The 19,109-nt window shown below is 38.3% G+C and overlaps 1 protein-coding gene across 5 annotated transcripts in view; it reads right to left on the bottom strand.

The window, feature by feature from the left end:
* prkar1b (protein kinase, cAMP-dependent, regulatory, type I, beta) overlaps window positions 1–18,293 on the bottom strand; it is a 77,890-nt gene extending 59,597 nt beyond the window's left edge. Inside the window, exons 1-3 of one of the 5 annotated variants that reach the window (XM_015026004.1) lie at window positions 18,149–18,293; window positions 15,612–15,799; window positions 2,215–2,385 (exon numbers count right to left, since the gene is read on the bottom strand). In XM_015026004.1, the coding sequence (XP_014881490.1) occupies window positions 2,215–2,385; window positions 15,612–15,785 (345 nt within the window). In that variant the 5' untranslated portion in view covers window positions 15,786–15,799; window positions 18,149–18,293. Of the gene's footprint in view, window positions 1–2,214; window positions 2,386–3,169; window positions 3,258–5,319; window positions 5,832–15,611; window positions 15,800–18,148 lie in introns of those variants that run through there. The other 4 variants (XM_015026032.1, XM_015026011.1, XM_015026025.1 and 1 more) reach the window with 4 other exon arrangements.
* Window positions 18,294–19,109: the final 816 nt, after the last annotated feature.

The raw sequence follows: 19,109 nt of genomic DNA, 5'->3' as shown, positions 1-19,109 counted from the left end.
ACACACACACACACACACACACACACAATGTGCACTTCACTGGTCCTGCAATTACTATGTGGTGATGTCGGCTTATGCTGTAATGTCATTACCTCACAATTCATGTCAGGTTAACTACAATTTAGAAAGTGAAGGACTCTACGTTTCACTGTGCATATGTGCAGGTGAAAGAATGTGTGTGTGTGAGACATGAGTAAACATAAAATATAATTTCTGCAAAAAGTACAAGCTACAAAAGCCTCAATGAAAATATGGACATATAATGCTGAAAAAAGTGCTAACATTTCTTTCATTTGTGTGTGTGTGTTCATTAGGGCTGTTGTAAACGAATATCTTAGTAATATCGATCATTCTTATGATTAATCAAGTAATCAGACAAAAAAACAATTGAAAAAATAAAATATTGGTAAATCTAACATTACAGCATTTCGGAATCAACTTCAATCCAGTTTTTCATATTTGAGCCTCCCTAACAATTACTTTTCTGTAGTTTAGAAAATTAACCAGTAACAATCTAGGTTCACTCACTTTCTAAGTTAACCTGAAGAAAAGTGCAAATTACTTGAAAATTGGACATTATGCTGAGGGAACTTAGCAATGACTTATAGGTGGAAGTGAAAGCACTGCCCAACACAAATAATAACCCGGCCGGAACAAGGTGTGCTAATTAATAAAACTTAATTTAATGAAGCTTCGAGGCATATACATTTTCCTTGAGGAATTTTAATAATCGAGGTACTCGAATCATTTGAGGAATCGTTACAGCCCTAGTGTTCATGTGCAACTAGAAGATCAAAATACAAGTAAAAATTTTTGAGAACAGCCCTATTTTAATTTACTTGGAGCAAAAGCCTTCCGATTAAAATGCGTTTTGGCTTTAGCTACAATTTAGCCATAGCAAGTTTTATAAGACTATGGATATCTGGGAAAACAAATAAATTGTTATGCATTTCGGTCTGTTATCCACACAAAAACTAATATCACTTGAGATTATTATTATTACATCTTAGACCAAAGTGAAGTTTTAAGCAAACTCTATATTTGTGCTTGCATGTGTACATGGCAAAACGGAGAATTAGGGTCCCGTGCATTTCAGTCTGCGACAAATAACGTGCCAATATATCCACATGCTTGCTCTTGCTTGACAGCGTTGTTTTATTAACTTTATATTGAAATACACTATTTAAAATTAGTTCAATCTATATATCTGACCACACAACTGAACCTCCTGGTGCCATGCTTAAATGATTGACCGATAAAAGTTTTAGCTTTGTGCTACACTGCCCCCTATCCATTTGGCACGTTTAAAACAATGCTCAGGGTGGATTTGGGTAGGTTAATGTAGATGAGAACTTTTCTGAGACCAATCCGTGTGCAAGGCTGTTTTTTTAGGTGGCTGTTTTTTTTGTTTTTACAAAGACCTGGGTATGTGTATACAAAGCCCTCCATCATTTCTGTACCACTTTATTCATAGAAAAATCTCTGTTACTTTCATCATAGTTCTAGATACTCTATCAGTTTTTATTCCCCTTTCAAATACTGTCACATAACACCCTAAACATTTCAGTTTCTGCATCAGATTCAGCTGAGTAACATATTTCTGAAATCAAATGGATTTGTCATGCCTGCTCTAATTGTGCACAAACCTGAATATTGCTGTTCACAAATACTCTCTAACCAATCTGGAGCTATTTTGCAAGTTGTGAAGATGTGTGCCACAAAATATCTGCAGCTGCAACTATTTTAAGGTTTTTTATTTGCAAAAAATAAATACATACATGAATAATATGCTCACAATCACTAATTATGCATTACTTTTTGTTAGCCTATCCACTAAAAAGTCACATAAAATCAAAACAAAATCCATTAAAGATTGTGGCTGTAAAGTGTCTTGCCAAACAGGCATGAAGGCACTGTAGCTGCATTGTTAAATAAGTGCTGACAATGTGATGCAAATGTAAACGGTCATAAAAAAAAGTGATTATCAAATGCAGATACAGTCTCAGCGTTGGTCCCGCAGATTTGTTCAATAGAACACTCACCATCTGTGCAAATAAATTCAATAGAATTTATTTGCACTCATGTGTCCAATTCTGTTCAGTGACGGCTTTCATAAATTTCACCCTGATTCTTCATCTACCGCCATTCTGCTTGGTTTCCCCCCCCCCCATCAAGATGGTAAGTTGGAGGTTTTGAGCTGATGTGTAATCTGACCTTGCGTACGTAGCTGACAGCATCCTCCTCGGTGTACACTTCCGCGCTGACTCCTCCCCTGCGGCGGCGGGCCTTGACGACCGGGTTCGGAGGAGGAGGAGAAACCTCATCGTCGTGAGAGTCTGACTGGCTGTTAGATTTCTGCCGTGCCATGATCTGCTTGCATTCTTCCTGTAAAATGAAAGAGATAAAGATGTTAAGCAGCCACCGGCTTCAGTGCCTGAACAGGAAAAGAAAATGCAAGCAGGCATCGTCCCACTTTAAGATAAAGCACAACAGGCAGCAAAGACATCAGAGGAGAACCAGGAGGCATGAGGCTGGCTGCGTTTCCAAACCCTGAACACAGCGGGTGATGAGTTATTGACTACTTTCTTGATTAAACCATTAGCATGCGAACTCAATTAAGGCACTGTAGCTTTGACAAAATGAGAGTGCTTCAAGAATGGGATAATGCCGTCTGCAAAAGCAAAAAAAATAAATAAACTGACCGCAGCTATCACATTAAAGTGAAATTTAAAGGAGTAAAGATCAAAACTTTTAATGTTTTGCCACAATTGGAATTTATTTTTTTGACAATATTAAGTGTACCATCCAATTGCAGTTGCCTGTTCAATCTTTCTAAGCTAAGGAATCTAAGCTACTATTTGTGCCTCCAGGCCAGTAGATGGCTCGTATCTGACTTCTCATGCATGGAGTTAAAACTCCAGCGTTTCATAGCTGGGTTTGTATAGAATAACCTTACTTTTTAAACATGCTTTTATGGTTTCTGGACATCATATTTGGAGCTTGATTTGATTAAAATCAAGATTCAGTTAGGATTCAAAACAACTGAGACGGGCTGAAAGATATGGCTGAAAAACATCAAGATATAAGCATTTCATATCAGTCGATATCAATTACTATTGACTGGTTTTTGTTTTAAATATCCGAAATCCTACCAAACTGATAGCGTTACCTGTACACTTTCCCTCAGTTTTTACTGCATGCTGTTGACGTTCATTTTTAAGCAGTTAAGAAGAACAGTGCGAAAACCTTAAAGTGCTGGTTACCTAGGTAGTTGCTAGGTAACCAGAATGCAAGTGAGTTAGTTCCTCACCTGCAACATTGTTAGTTACAAATGTTAGTAGTAGATTGTGAGTGATATCGCTAACTGAAAGTGGGGCCCCTGACCACATTCTGCAAAGGCCCTGTGTAATCTTGGCACGGCTCTGGGTTCCTTTCTCAGGCAGGCAAGTCTTAAGACAAAATAATCTGGTAAAAAGTGTTACAGCAAAGCTGATGTAATTAAAAACCTCATAGACAACAGAGAGAGCTACACTAGGAAGAAAAACACATTTTCCAAACTGAGAATTAATGTTTGGTCAACAAAATATGGAGATGTGTTGGAAGGGAATGAATAACTGATGAATGCGGTCGGGCAAAATTCGTTCTCCAATTTGTCTTTTGTCAAGGTTCCCGTCAACAAACGCAGCAGCCATTTTTACCCAGAATGTGGCTATATTTCTGATCATGGCTAATGTTCTTTTTGAAAGAGAAATTTACAGCGACATGCTGTGTCAAAACCACGGGAAACTGCATCTTCAAGCAGGGAATCTTTCTTTCTAATTTTAGCTTTTTAGAAAACTAACCTTAAATAATAAATAAGTTTAACTGAGCTTAGCTGAACCTTATTAAAACGGAGTCAACAACATTTGTAATTTTACTGTAAGCAATCACAGACAATGACTGAATAAATATTTATATAAGTGGAACTAAAACAAGTATATTTCGTCATCTGTAAGGTAATTGTTGAAAAAATCTAATATATTTTTATGCAGAACTGGGCAAACGTCTCCTTTCATTCCTGACATCTCATTGCAGTCATATATGTAAATACATCCATTTTTTTTTCTTCCTGCATACAGAAAATGTACTGTGGGTTATATTATGGTCTGGTTCATCAGGTCTTCAGGCTTCCTGTTGGCTTTTCAAAGGTTTTATTTCAGTTTTAGCTGATTTTCACAAACTGTAACATTAATCAGCTTTCATCGCTTTACGCATAATATTATTTGAATTTAGTAACATGATAAATTGACAAAGCAGATCATTTTGAAGGCTACAAACAGCGAGACGTGCAAGATGTGAGGAACAAACATGTTAAAAAGCTGTTTTTGCTTGAAATAACCTCATTATTCAGAGTTTTTCACAGCATGGTACCCAAGTTACATCTCAACTTGAGTACATTTTTGTCACGACACACCTTATCTATAACTGTGATGAAACTGTAACATTTTACTAAAAGTTCTCACACCATCACCATTACAAAGCACCCATTCCTTTCATGAGTATCTACCTAACCAATTAAGCTTAAAAACGATCAATTTGTTGAATCTGGCTTCTTGCTATTATGAATGATGCATTCTTACCATTGCCAAAACACTTCTATCCAATTGTATGCCTCATTCAGACACAACCTTACTGTTCAACAGAGGCAGAGGAGCGGAAGGAAAGAAATAGAGAGGAAACAGACAACTTATGTAAATTTGAAAACACCACAAGAGATTAAATCAGAGACAAGACACTTTTTAGATCTGTGTTTAAATTCTGTAAAAAAAAAAAAAAAAAAAATGTCCCAGTTAGAAAGTCAACAAGGAATTCGTTAGCTTGCACTGTGACCCAGTCTTTGAAATAGTACCCAACTAATGAATTAATCACAGAATCGCTCAGTTTCACTGCCTGTCCCATCTGAATTTAAGTGTTACTCCTCCCAGATTTACAAACACGAATGAGAGAGGCAAGCAAAAATACTCCTAAGCACACACTTTCACGTGCTTCTTGCTTACGCACAATCGTGAACCTGAGAGAACACAGCCTGCAGGATGAGGGGACAATAACACAACTCTCTCTCTCCCTCGCCAACACATGCACAGGCAGACTGCAGAGGGAGACGGCGATCACACAAACACCGTTAAATTAGGACGACAACATCTGCAATCAAGTAACTTACTGCATCCGTAGGAGAGTTAATATAAGAAGAAAAAAAAAAGAAAAAAACATGCATGAAAACATGAATCTTTCAGCTTCACATTCACAAGCACTCGCCGGAACTATTCTGAACATGTTTACCTAGTGATAAAACTCAGGTAGCAAACTCCACGCTAGGTTTGTCTTCAGAGGCATTTACCATGGCATGTAGGGCCCCTGGTCAGGCCTGCTGTGTGTCCCCCGGCAGCATCAAGTATCACCGTGCGTTCATGGGAATCAGCACACATGGACTTCCATCTTATACACACCTGACACACATGCCACAGTGCATCAGCATCCTCCCGTTAAAAGCACAGGCAAGCAGCAATAATCCAAGCTGGGCTGCGTGAGACGAAGAGACAAAGAGCGACGGAGAGCCTCCGGTCCCCACGGCGAAGAAAATATGATCACAGCAAAAAAAGAGCCCGACTTCCCATCGCTGCTGCAGCACAACTCCGTGTCGCTTGCTTTCTGCCCTCTGTCTGGCTCTCTCGCTCTCGCACTCACAATCAGGTGGCGCAGTGAGCGGGCGCTTCTTGCTGCCCTCCGTCACTATGACAACTGGGTGCTGGAGGAGTCAGATCGGGAAGACACAGCAGCTCGGAGATGCGCTCACGTTCGCTCGCACACGCACAAGTCCTTCTGACGCCTGGTCTGCAAAATCTCTCTGATCCAAGTGAGTCAGTTAGCAGAGCGGGAAACGTCACTTCTCCTCGGCACGCACTTCTGTTCGGACCAAATGGTGCGTCTGCATGTTGAGCACCACATTCTCTCACTTCCGAACCTCCTCTTTATGCCAGAAACTTCTTCCTGACCTGCCTATTGATCTCCACAGCCTTTCCTCTCAGATCAGATGGTCCGATAATACAGATAGTTATCCACCAACACTCTAAAGCTCATTTACTTCTGCCAGTTATTGGTAGGTCAAATAAAACAAACAGAAATGATATTTTGCTATTTGTCCTTGTTCAGAACTGGAACCTTTTTAAAAAAAAAAAAAAAAAAAAAAAACTGATCACAAAAAGCTCTAATTTTGTAAATTTCAGATTAGAGATGCATTTCAATGGATTGGATTAGCATAGCGTTGCAAGGTTGTATTTTATAGCTTCCTCACACAGACTGATATACCCAAAATTCAGTTTCTTTAATAAGCACATTATTGGATATGATGTTTTTAATTTTCCCCTTGAAAACACATAAATACCAACGTACTGGTACTTGAGACGGTGTGGGCTGGAAAACATAATCAGCATCTCTAAACCTCTAAACCTATCAGTAGAGAGAAGCATAAAGAGCTCTTAACTTCCTGGGTTACAGATGTTCTATCAAGGGGGCTGTTATGCATTTATTGTTTATGCTGCTTTTTCTACAACACTTTTTCCTTCCAGTTAACCTTCCATTAATGTGCTTGGATACAGCACTCTGTCAGAAGCAAGATACTTCAACTGTGACCTTTTGTGGTTTTCCCTCAACGACAGTCTGCTGGACAACTGTGAAGTCAGCAGTCTTCAGTATGATTGTGTCGGGCATAGCATAACATTTCTGAATTAAAAATACGTTTTTTATTGATTTAATGTAACGTTCTAATATTCACTCATAGGCATCTAAATTACAAGAAATAAATTACTAAAATAATTGAACTTTTTAATGGTATTAATGGTATTCTAACTAATTGAGATGCACATGAATTCTTTGACGCATGAATCGGGATAATCCAGCTTTATTTTCCATTAGATTCAAAACTAACTGCTTCTAAAAAACCAACCTGCCCCACATTTCATATTCCTTTTAAAGCCTACGTCTGATTTCATCTGTGAATTAAAGCAGAAACTTTCCTCAAATATGTTGGTATGAGTTACAGAATATTGGAGCAAGCAACCAACTCCTCAAAGAAAGCCAGAAATCGGTATCAGACGGGAAGAGCTGATGTGCAAGTTTCCACACAGTAGGCTACAGCTGCAGAGATGGTTTCTGACTGTTTCTTTCTGCAACAGCAATCAGGCTAAGTCATTTTAGAGCAAATAATATGAACAGCAAGATTAAAAAAAAAAATGGCAATCTGTGTAGGTTTTGCTGTTGCTTTCATAAGAAGAGCAGCACTAGAGTGTTAATGTCATCCCTTCGGTCCTGCTTCGTTTTCAGCTAAAAGAAACCGCGCCATTGCCCTACATTAGGCTCTCTCCTTTCGTCTGTACTCTGCTCTTCCTGCGTCATCATCTGCAGCTGCGTGCCAGACAAGAGAGGACGGGGCTAGGAGAAAGACGTTAGGCGACAGAGGACATAAGCACAACCAGTGCTAAATGATAAAATAAAAACTCTCTTAAAAGTGGGCTTTCAATCAGCAAGAAAACATAAAACACACAAACCCAACACCCCCACACAATCGCTCTAAAAAAGTCACTCTTGTTAAAACCATCATCTTTGCCACTTAGAACCAATTCATGGATGATGAGGCTTATTAAAATTAATATATTCTGCTCCGTTCGTTCCCTGAATCAATTTGCACCCAACAGACGTAAACAAAAGTTATGACTGACTCGTTTTAAAAGCCGCGACTAACAATTAATAATCAGCACGAGGACCCTACATGCACAAGAACAAAAAGCATTCAAATCATCAACGCAGATTAGTTAGCGCTGGCCATAAATACTTGAAAAGACAAGTCACTCTAAAAAGTTAATTTCTGATCACAGAGAGGGAAAAAAAAAAAAAAAAAAAGTACGCAACCCTAAGTGGTTACCTTCCGTTTACCTCCTCCAGCGTCATCCACAGTTTCACTCTGGGACTGCTGGAGTTGAAAGTATGTGAGTGAACCAAAAACAAACACTCACACACACACACACACACACACACACACACACACACACACACACACAATCACATGCAGGTAATGAAGCATGCAGGGGCTGATCCACCGGCGGAGCTAACAGTCTACTCATCACTCTGTTCCACACCATTACAGCACCACAATGGGCCGAATTTTCACTGCTGCGTTGGCTCTGACAGCGCTGGTGATGTTCGTTCTCTTCGGTCTTTCAGTTCACAACGAACTTGTCTCCCTGCGCAGTGTATGTATATGAAATCTCAAAAATTAGGTTTCAAATTACCTATATCTGAAATGTGCTGACAGGCGTAAGTGGACTAAATAGAAATAAAACAACAAAACGGCTCAATAAGAGCTGATTTCCCTCCACTACACAGGTCTGCTGAGAAAACAATACAAATTACTTTTTGAAAAAAAACAAACAAAAAAAAACAAAAAACAAATGAGTCTGAAAAATCCCAGGAGAAATTACTGCTGGTTTTGAACATTGTTTACCTTTCTTGGCTGCCATTTTCTTTCTATAATCAGTTTGGCACAATTCTTCTCTCTCTCTCTCTCTCTCTCTCTCTCTCTCTCACGCAAACCAGGAACTAACAGAAGAAAAATGGCAGGAGGCAATGGACAGATGAGAAAAGACAAAGAAGGACCACCGTGGAGACAGAAGCCGAGGGGTCCTGTATAACTTTAGGGGCCTTCAGGTGAGCCATGGAAGAGGATGTTTGGCTTCGGGTCACTGCATGGAACCAGGGGTAATTTCACAAACTACTCTGCTCAAAGTGCAGTGATGAGCGTGGATACATTCCTTCACTGAGAACTATAACTTACAAAGTCCTTTTGGGTAACATACTGCTTATGATCTTAACCTGACCTCACAAGTTTACATCAGTGGCACTGAAACCAGCTGAAACTGTATTCCCAACCGTCGCACGGTTTCATATTTCGCTACATTACAGCCCTCATACTTCAGCGTATTTTATTATGATTTTATGGGATGAACCAACACAAAGTGTGGCATAATCCCGGAGTGGAAGAAAAATATTACATTGTTTTTTGGTTTTTTTATTTTGTGCATTTGTATTTAGCGCCTTTTCACTCTCACACACCTAAATAAAATTCAGCATCACTATTTAGCTGCTTCGCTTTTTTTGTCTTACAAATGCACATCTAGTTTGAGTCCATCTATGTATAATGCGGTATAGATGCAGCTGTTCTGTGAAGTCTTAAAAGGTTTGTTGGAGAACATTGGTGAAAAAACTGCATCATGAAGACAAAGGAAGTAACTTTAAATTTCTTGAGGAAAAAACGAAGCAAAAAGTTGCTCTGGTCGATCAGACCAAAATTACTTTCCTACATCCAAAACATTTATGAAATAAACTATGTGTTACGTCATTGTTCTTCTGTAGCAGTTCTTCTTATAGCAGTTTGCGATGGTATATCACATATAACCCAATAGAATATATTAAAGTTTGTGGTTGTTCCTTGATAAAATTCAAAACAGCAGCAAAAATAGATAGCTGATACAAAACTTTCAAGAATCTCCAGATCAGCTGCCTTTAAAGGGACGGGTTGATTTGTTATGATGGGTTCTTGGCGACGGCAGAATGGCTGCCAGCCCAAGGCATCTTCTCATTATACTGAAAAAGTGACGGCAGCAGCTGATTGACTGACACAACGAGGGAATCCATCTAATGCAATCTCACAAGCAGTCTTAATGCAGCAGAGTTGCCACTCGACATGATGCATTATGCAGAAAAATTACTTTTCTGCTCCCTTCTCTTCAGCTCACTTGGCAAAATTTCACTTCTGTTTACTTGAATCTGATTGTACTTAATATTTTAGCATAATTTGTGCACACATTAAATGGATGGGTGGCAATTATCATTACATATCAATTAAAAGGCTAAAATGATTTTTTCTTTAATATCTATACCTATAAGAAAATATGAACTATTCTCTTTTTGTTTCATTTTTTCTTCCTAATGATTACATAATCACAAATTTGTTTCATGCTTTACTCCCAGCATTATATATATTTTTAATCTTCATCAACCATTTTCCTATCTCTCTGCCTTCAGCATTTCAAAACTTCTTTCTCCATTTTACCTTCATTTCACCTTATGGAAGTAAAACTGAAACTTACTTCGTCTCAAATCAAGACGGAAAGAAACACATTTGAAATCTGCTTCATTTGAGTAAGGCTCTAAATTAATTAGTTGCAACTCACACAAGCACTGACGAGAGAGACACACTTTGTCCTGTTTGAACCTCTCCTACACCTGCTTCAGAATACATTTCAAATTACATTGCATATACTGTGCTGGCCAGATATATTGGTGACCCAAGTGAACACGAATAAAAAGTTCTAATTTGAATCTTTTATTGATTATGTTGTCTTTTCTTCAACTCGTCTCATTGTTTTTTTTTGTTTTGTTTTTTTTTCCAGGATTTGGGTCTGGTGGCTCAGATGGTCACAGAATAGGGCTGGATTTGTGTCTAGTGAATCAATTCTGTGTTGATTCACTCATGTGTTTCAGAGCATTGTCCTCAAGAAGACTATAAAATAAAAAAGTAATTTCAAGAGTTTATCATGCATCATAGACGGTTCCAAGTACCTTCAGCATCATGTATCCGCCACTGAACTTATCCTCAACCATACTTGGCATGAAGTTCTTTCCTACATCATTATCTTTTACATCACACCAGAAACTTTTGGGGTGCTTGTTGTTAAAAAGATTGGTGTAGACCTTTTTTTTTTGTTGTTGTTGTTGTTGTTTTCCCCAAAATACACAATCCCACTGAAGCAAACTCCACATGTCTGCATTTGTGGACAGAAAAAGATTTTACCAGGCATTCCTCACAAACAATTGCTGTGAGACTTTGTGACTCCAAGAGGCTGCTTTAACAGTTCCCTAACACTGAGCTTTGGTGATTTCTTCACATCACTCTCACTGTGTGAATTATGGGTCTTTCCCCGGTGTAGCTGCCAGGGACTAAAAGAAGCAGGCTTTTGTTTCAGTTCGTATTTATATCCAAGAGGCAAAAAGTCGTGGGTTCCTCATTATGAGTTCCTGGAAATGTCAATAACCTTAAAAAATTGAAGCATAAATGTAGAAAAAAAAAATGCTTTGACCATATTTATTGTTGAGGGTTTGTGTAAGGAATATTAGAAAAAAACAACAACAAAAAAAAATAAACAATCATTTCTCAACATAACATTTTTTCCAAACCGAATACATGGACTCAAACTGAAGGTTGGCAATTTCCTCATTTTGTGTGAGAGTCTGAATTTATTTTCAGGCTTTTTACACACGTGCCAATAAATGCAGTTCTCTCTGTATTCCATAGCTTTCAAAGACCTCGTCTTATCAGAGAAACACTAAGTGTTCTTCATAATAAATCTTAATAATGATGTAAATCGACATTTCTTATGCACAACCCCAAACACCACTAAGATCCCAGAAGGAAACTATAAAACCTGCAGACGCCAAATGCCAGAGAACATCTGTAATGCAAGCTGCTCAATGGGCGACACATTCACAAACACCATTATAGTTTCAGCAGACGCAAGCTGTTGCAATTACTGTTGTGCAACATACATTTAACCATCCAATGCAGATGGTGAGAGCAATCATCTATGCACAGATGAAACTTCTGTTAATCACTAATATAGCTCTTTAAAACTAATCCTGTCAGACGAGAATTCGGTTATGACAAAAACAAATATTGCTTTGTGTTTTTAGGCTAAACTGATTATGTCAAAAAATGAGGGGCTTGCTTCTCTGCAGTCAGAGCCAGACAGAACACACTGAGCTGATAGACACGATGAGACCAGAACACCCATCTGAAGCCTCTATTGTATGCACAAAAGGCATCATTACCATGCATAAATGGGCAGGAAGAAAGGAACCGAGATGCCTGTCATTTACACATTTACTCTGTAGGCGTGCTAATGTACGAACGCAAAGGTTAAAAATAAAGTACCTACTGTGACAATCAAGACAGAAACAGAAGAAAAACTAAGACAGAGAAAGAAAAAAACAACAACAATTATGTATATCGGTAAAATACGCATGAAGGAGAAGGTTCTGAGAGTGGACAATGGAGAGACCAAAACGAATAAGGCTGCATGCGCTGTATGAATCTTTTCAGGAGGAAAATGAGGTTGGGTTTGACAAAAGAACAGAAAGATTACACCCAGGCAATCGAATTTGCACACAGAGAACCCTGACCAGATTAGGGAATAAACTTTGTGAACACAGGGTGGATCTACAGTCTATCTATCCTCTCCTGTTGCCTAGGTTACCGCCTGTAGTGGGCGAGGAGTGCTGACAGAGGTGGCCCTGAGAGAGGGAAGTATCATGCAATCAAGAAAGAATAAAAAAGAAAGATGTTCAAAAAAAAAATTCCCATGTTGTATTTTGGAGCTGAAAGAAGCGTCTTCTTGAGGAAAAAATCCAATAAAGTCCAAAACCAGGAATTCTGGCAAAAGTTTAAAATTTTGCATTTTCTCAAATGGCCCAATGTTTGCACAAGAAATCGAAAAAGATGAATCATAAAGATTATGATCTTGAAATAAAATGCTGGTTATAAATCAGAGCTGTAGGAAAGAAAAACATTAAGCCTCTTAAAAAAAAGCTGGGGCACCATCAAAGCGTGCATGGCCTGTTTCAGCTCCGCCAGTGATTGGCCTCACAATATTAGCCCAGATTTGGACTGGTTGACCGCAATCAGGTTGAGCTTCTGTTGACCGTACAAGGCTAGAAAAAGAACAGTTTTTATTCCAACTGCTTGTACAGTTCAATTAATTCAAACAGCAAGCACTCTGTAGCACTCTGTTTCATATTTAAACTAATAAGAGAGTGCTGCGATCTTGCACGAAGAGTTACAGGTATCACTTGCAACTTACTGTTAAAAGTGCTGTTGTCAAAATATGGATTCATGGCAGGAATGTATAGCGCAGTTGGTACAACTATTGCCTTACTACAAGAAGGTTCTGCGTTTGAACCCTGCCCTGGAGGTTTTCTCAGTTTGCATGTTCTCCCTGTGCATATGTGGGTTTCCTCCCACAGAGCAAAAACACATGCGACCAGTTCAACTGGTTTATTTTTTTTAGCACTGACCCATCTTTCAAGTACATAATCCGAATTACCATTAATGTGCAAGTGACAAATAAACATCTCAAAGTGTATATGCCACCTATCCTCATAGCTTCCATCATGTACAAAACAAGTACAAACAAGTTCATTAATGTGCTTTCCAGTATTTCCCTAAACCATAAAGGATATCAATTACTAATTTTGTCCAGTTTACAATTTTCATCACACTGACATATCAAATCTGCAAAGACCTGCAAACATGCAGTATTTGTCAGACTAATATATATATATATATATATATATATATATATATATATATATATATATATATATAATGTGCCATTCATTCACACTCTCATAATATAATTTTCCAGTAAATGAAGACTGACTGTTTTAGATGTTCAGATCTGCTCTAGATGATTATCAGAATCATAATGACAGAAAATAAAGAAATTGATTAAAAATATTTAACAATAATACATCCTGTTTTTCTAACACCTTGCAACCTGACTTATAAGTACATATTAATGTTTATATGTTATTGAGATTGTAGCGGTGAAGCATGAATCGCATTAAAATGAATTACTTGAGATTTTTATATGTTGATCTCTGCCACAGCCATTAGTATTCATGCTGCCTCTCTGCTGATGCAGCATCATAATCCCAAATAACAGCACAAGCAGTTGTTTACACCACCGTACTCGTTTTGACGTTGACTTTTCGTGACTGTCCTGAATGCATTTTGAACACGAAGCTGCAGACCATGAAAACGAGAAGAACAAGTCTGCTATAATTATTTTCGTGAAATCAGTCCCCAAACAAAGACATACAGGGGGGGAAAAAAAGTGGAGAACGACAAAGGGATAAAAATGCAATTGTTGCTAAAGTCTGGTGACTCACCTGATACCATGCACACACACACATACACACGCACACATCCCTGCAGTAAGGATGAGGAGCGGTACCACCTCGACCCACCCTGCAGATGATGCAGTCGTGAACTTTAGCCCTTCTTGCATCTGATTTTTCTAAATCACTTCCCTTGCTATCAGTCATGCTACAGCTATACCTCCGTATGTCGACCTAAAAATTTTGAAGTATGCAATCTAAGATGTACATTTCAAAGTAAATAACCTAATGTTTGAGAGAAAAAGCTCTGATTTTCTATCTGTTGTATTAGAATGTAAAATGATTCATTAATTCTAATTTGAAGAACCGTTTCATCTTAACCGATGAATATTTTATTCATGTTAGGATGAGAGGCGATGTCACACTGGGTGTGTTTGAGAGAATATATAGATGGTGTGACAACACTGAAATAAAACAGGATTTCACTAATGTTTTAAAACAGACACAATTTATATCTCCCTCCTCGTTTAAATTAATTGGCAGTCTGAATGAACAGCTGCTATGTCTCTCACATTTTCAAGAAGCTTCCTCTATTGGTCTTAGACACAATGGGCCAATTCTCAACACATCTCTTCTCAAGGCACTAGTTTAGTATACTACGAAAGCAACTGGTAAAATGTTTTTGGTGTAAGAAAACCAAGCCAACTGCATCAAGTCTTTGACTTTGCAGCAATCCCCCTTTCCTAAACAAGAATATAACAATCACCTTTGTGCTTCTAATAACTTAATTTTCCATCAGCTAGTTCATTTTTAAGATAGTTGACTTGGAGCTTGCTTCATTCAGTAACAACTTCCAAACTCAAGAGACTCCAGTTGAGACTTAATGGTGTATTCACTGATCAGAGAAAAAGGATCGGGGTTTTGATCTTCTGTAAGCCAAGAGCTAAGGGTCGCTAAGCGAAGCGAGCTGTTCCCCTGTTGGTTCCAAACACCAGCAGATCATCTAAAAAGATCCTGGTACTCAAAGACACTGAGCTGTCAGCAACAGGAAATGTACCACAGGGGTCACCACCTCTTCACGCATTTTGTGATTTTTTTTTTTTTTTTTTTTTTGCTGACCCCAAAAAGCTCTCTCCTCTTGTAGGCTGTCAGCTTTTAATTAACGTGTCATCTCCATTGTTTCTCTGCTCTGATGTAGACGGGCTTACAGAGAGAAAGACACAAACAGTCCGCTGTCCGAGTCTGCGAGCAGGACACTGGCCTTTTATGGGAATCTCTCTCGCATCCACTAATGGGTTCTACTATTGTAGCAGAGAAAATAAAGGCTCTTTCATAATATTTCTTTTCATGTTTTGCTTTGGGTTTTCCTCCATCATCTCTTCTGCTACTGTGAAACTGAAAATCTCCTGACAAGCCACTGGAAACCCTCTGCTGCAATGGAGTAATCCAACAAACAAAAACTGCAGAATAAATTATTGACGTACATTAGTCGTTGCGAGCATGCATAGCAAATTAAATCTGTCTAAACCTTTTCCAAGCTCAACCTAAAACAAATCAAATTCCCACATTGCAAAGAAGAATCTTAAACTAGAGACTTTTCTTTTTTTTTTTTCGTTTTCACTAACCTTCTCCAGCTTTTCAAAATGCTCCCGCAGGAACTTCATAGGACGCTCGGGCTTGGCAATGCAAAGGTTCACGATGCACTCTTTGAGGATCTGCTGGATGTTGTGCTTCTGCACAAAGATTTCACACCCCTTCAAACTCTCGTCTTCTTCCAGAGCTGAGGAGGAGGTGGCCATCTTATCTTTTATCTCTGTGGTGGTGAGATATAAACAGGGTGGACCATGAGAGGAGGGGAGGCAAAGCAGACCAGAGAGGAGACAGGAACGCTGTAGCCAGCTTGGGGAAAGCAGGAAGTACTGATAGAAGGGGGCAAAAACAGAGAACTCAAAAAGCACAAAAAGAGGGGAACAAAAAAAAACAGAATAGCAGGAATCGATGTATAAAATTACGTCATTATCAGCAAGAGAGGCAGCACTGAATGAAACTAAGGAACCTGATATGTGTTTTGAGTCTGTTGAACTTTCCGACTGATCAGAAATATTAGCTTCTTCCAAATATGCAACTTGCATGTTGGACCGGGTCCCAGCTAAAATAGTGTTCCTTTGATTACTGTTCCCATTTTAGCTATGATTCATCCATCTTCAGTAAACCAATGTATACCACAGGCTTTTGGGGTAGCTATTGTTAATTCTTGATTTTAGCTTCTAGCTCTCATGTCTTACTTATTGTGAGACTGATTGGCTTATAAGCATAATTTAACATAGCCTAATATTGAGTCCTAGAAGTGGCGTGTAATTTGAACTGCAGAATAACCATTTTTAGCACATTTAAAATACAGGATGTTCTTCAAGATGGTGTGCTTTAGGGCACAATTAATGGTAAACAACATCTGTAGATTGATCAGCATATACTAATGTACGCCTTGGCAGATGATGGCTTTTAAGGATCTGAGTTGTTTCAGCATGATAATGCCAAGCTACAATGACCAAAACATTACAGCAGAATGTCTGTTTCTATCTGTAACTCAATCAAAAAGATTTAAAGCGCTGTGGTTTGAAAAGCATTTGTTTTCAGAAAAAGAGTAGGAGTCATAGTCATACAGCATTAGCAGGTTACCCAAATCACAGTTTTAAAAAGTTATGGTTGCTATTTTACATCACACCATTTATTCAGCTAAAAGTAGGAAGGCACAATATATCGGCATTAGCATTGCTATTGGCCTATGTTGCTCATTTTATAACATATTGGCATCAGTCCTATAAGAATAATTGAGCCAACAACATTCTGTCCTGTTGCCATTCATGGACGTGATTCAGGATAAAATGGGGGTGGCCCTGCGCTAACTGTTCAGGCAGATGTCACCGTTAGTGATGCTATGCAGGGTTGCTGGGTGTTTAACTGAAGCAAGAAGCAATTTCAGCAGTGTGGTCATTTTTCAGAGTCAAAAGGACAGGAGTGCACTGATATCAAAAATAGATATCGGTCTAGACGTTTACATCGGTACATCCCTAGCTTACAGACCTTTTGAATGAGATACCTTAGAAAGTGAGCTGGGAATTACACTCGTCACTTGAGCAACAAAGAGCTACACCTTCTCTTCCTAATGTTACGCACTGCAGGTCAGCTGGATGGAATATCGCTCCTTATGAAAGATATATAAAAATGGCTGTTTGGGAAAAATACATTATTATTCTGAGTGCAATAATCAATATTATATGAGCACCACATTTCTGCTTCAGTTCACTCAAATTAGTTTCATTGAGTTGTTCTTATGATAATTGTGTTGTTTCCTTTGTTTTGTATTTACTCCTTGATTATATTGTGCTTGTTGTATGATCCCAGTTATATTTTATATAAGTATGTAATCTTTAAAGCAGACAATAATGGCACAAGGGATTTTAGAATTTAATGAAGATGCTTTTTAAATTATCATCTACAGGCTTTAATTTCTAATTGTTTTTATTTACATTCTTCCCCATTATCCAGCTTTTAATAGTAACATTCCAAAAATAGATCTGCATAAAAGATTATGTTTCAATCATAAACACAGTTTTGTTTTCTTCTAAATTTGGGTAACTGTATGTTACTTAATTGTATTATGTTAAGATGCAGGACATGTGTCAACAGCTCTGATTGTCAGACTACAAATAGCCTAGATCAAATAACACGCTGAAGCATGGTTTATCTTGACAATCCAGGAAGAGGAACACAGATAACCACCTTGTTTCACTTCCTGAAAGGTATATTACGCTTACAGTACGAGTATTATTGCATTATGCATCATCAGATTATGACTTTGGCAATGACATCTACAGTATCATTGTGTTTTTTTGTGTTTTTTTTTTCAGAGTGCATGGTGCAGCAGCGTCCATGAGTAGCAAATTAAATGTAAACAGTGTCGCTTGTGAGTGAAGTGAGCACCTGTTCAGCCGCATTCAAAGGGAAGCTAACAGCTAGCTTTACGATGAGCCCCAAACCACAACGAAGGGGAATTACAGCGACTACCGACATCATAGAAGCAAAAGAGCGACCCCATCCATTGTATGAAAAGCTATTTTATAAGAACGGTTCAGTTGGAGCTGTCGCGTGTGGTCCCTACCGTTTGCTTGTGGAGGATGCTCAGTTAGAAAACACCTCGCTGGGGTTGGCGGGTTGATGATGTACCGCTGTTTAGCTGGGATGCTGCTGCTGCTGCTGCTGTTGCTGCTCTCCCTCTCTCTCTCCTGTCCGCTCACTCTGCGTCAGTCTCCATGACGTCAATCATCCCCTCGACCGCAGCGTCTCTCTCGAGGACGGCGGCACCTGGCACGCGGCAACGCAATCAGCACAGAGGGGGAAACATCACTAAGACTTTAGTTAGATTTGAGCCATTTGAATTTTCTACCAGTGCTCTTAAATAGAAAAACAAAGGTCAAATTACTTCAATATGTTTTAAAAAGTAGTCACACACAAATGACTAAATTAAGAGTAAAAATGTTTTTGGTAAATTGCTTACTAAATAGGTAATTGTTTGGTCATAAAATAAATTTTGTGAAAAATCAGACATACAAAAATGTATAAAATTGAGTGCAAATTCGGTTATTTTAAAAAATGGAACAAGAAAAATAACTTTACATCACTACAAAATAATAATTGAGGGAAAAGAGATGAACATTTGCAATTTTATTTTACATTTTTTGTCATATTAAAACCATTATAGGTATAGTACTGTTTATTGTATATTGTTCTCTAAATGGTAGGCTACGCAGATAAAAAAAAATAACATATAAAAACAATACGGTTTTTTTACGAGAATTGAGAGAATATTCTCTAAAGGTCATCTGAAGTTTATAAAATCTAACCACTGATGGGACATGCCCTGTAATTTCCAAAGGTATTGTATGATGCAAATTTAACTGAGAACTGATGATTAATATATTTCTTCTTCAATTTGCTTATGCGTTACACATTAAATGGTTAAATGTAGTTGAATTTCAAAAAGTAAAAAAGGCCTCAAAACATACGTAGTACGTCCTGCAAATTTATGTTGCATTTTGTTACTTTGTAAACGTCAATAAAGT

Source organism: Poecilia latipinna, unplaced genomic scaffold (genome assembly GCF_001443285.1).
Source record: "Poecilia latipinna isolate Pla-1442-1.1 unplaced genomic scaffold, P_latipinna-1.0 Scaffold96, whole genome shotgun sequence".
In the NCBI taxonomy this organism is placed as follows: domain Eukaryota; kingdom Metazoa; phylum Chordata; class Actinopteri; order Cyprinodontiformes; family Poeciliidae; genus Poecilia; species Poecilia latipinna.
Note: the sequence above shows the minus strand (reverse complement) of the source record. Positions and strands in the feature narration are given on the sequence as shown.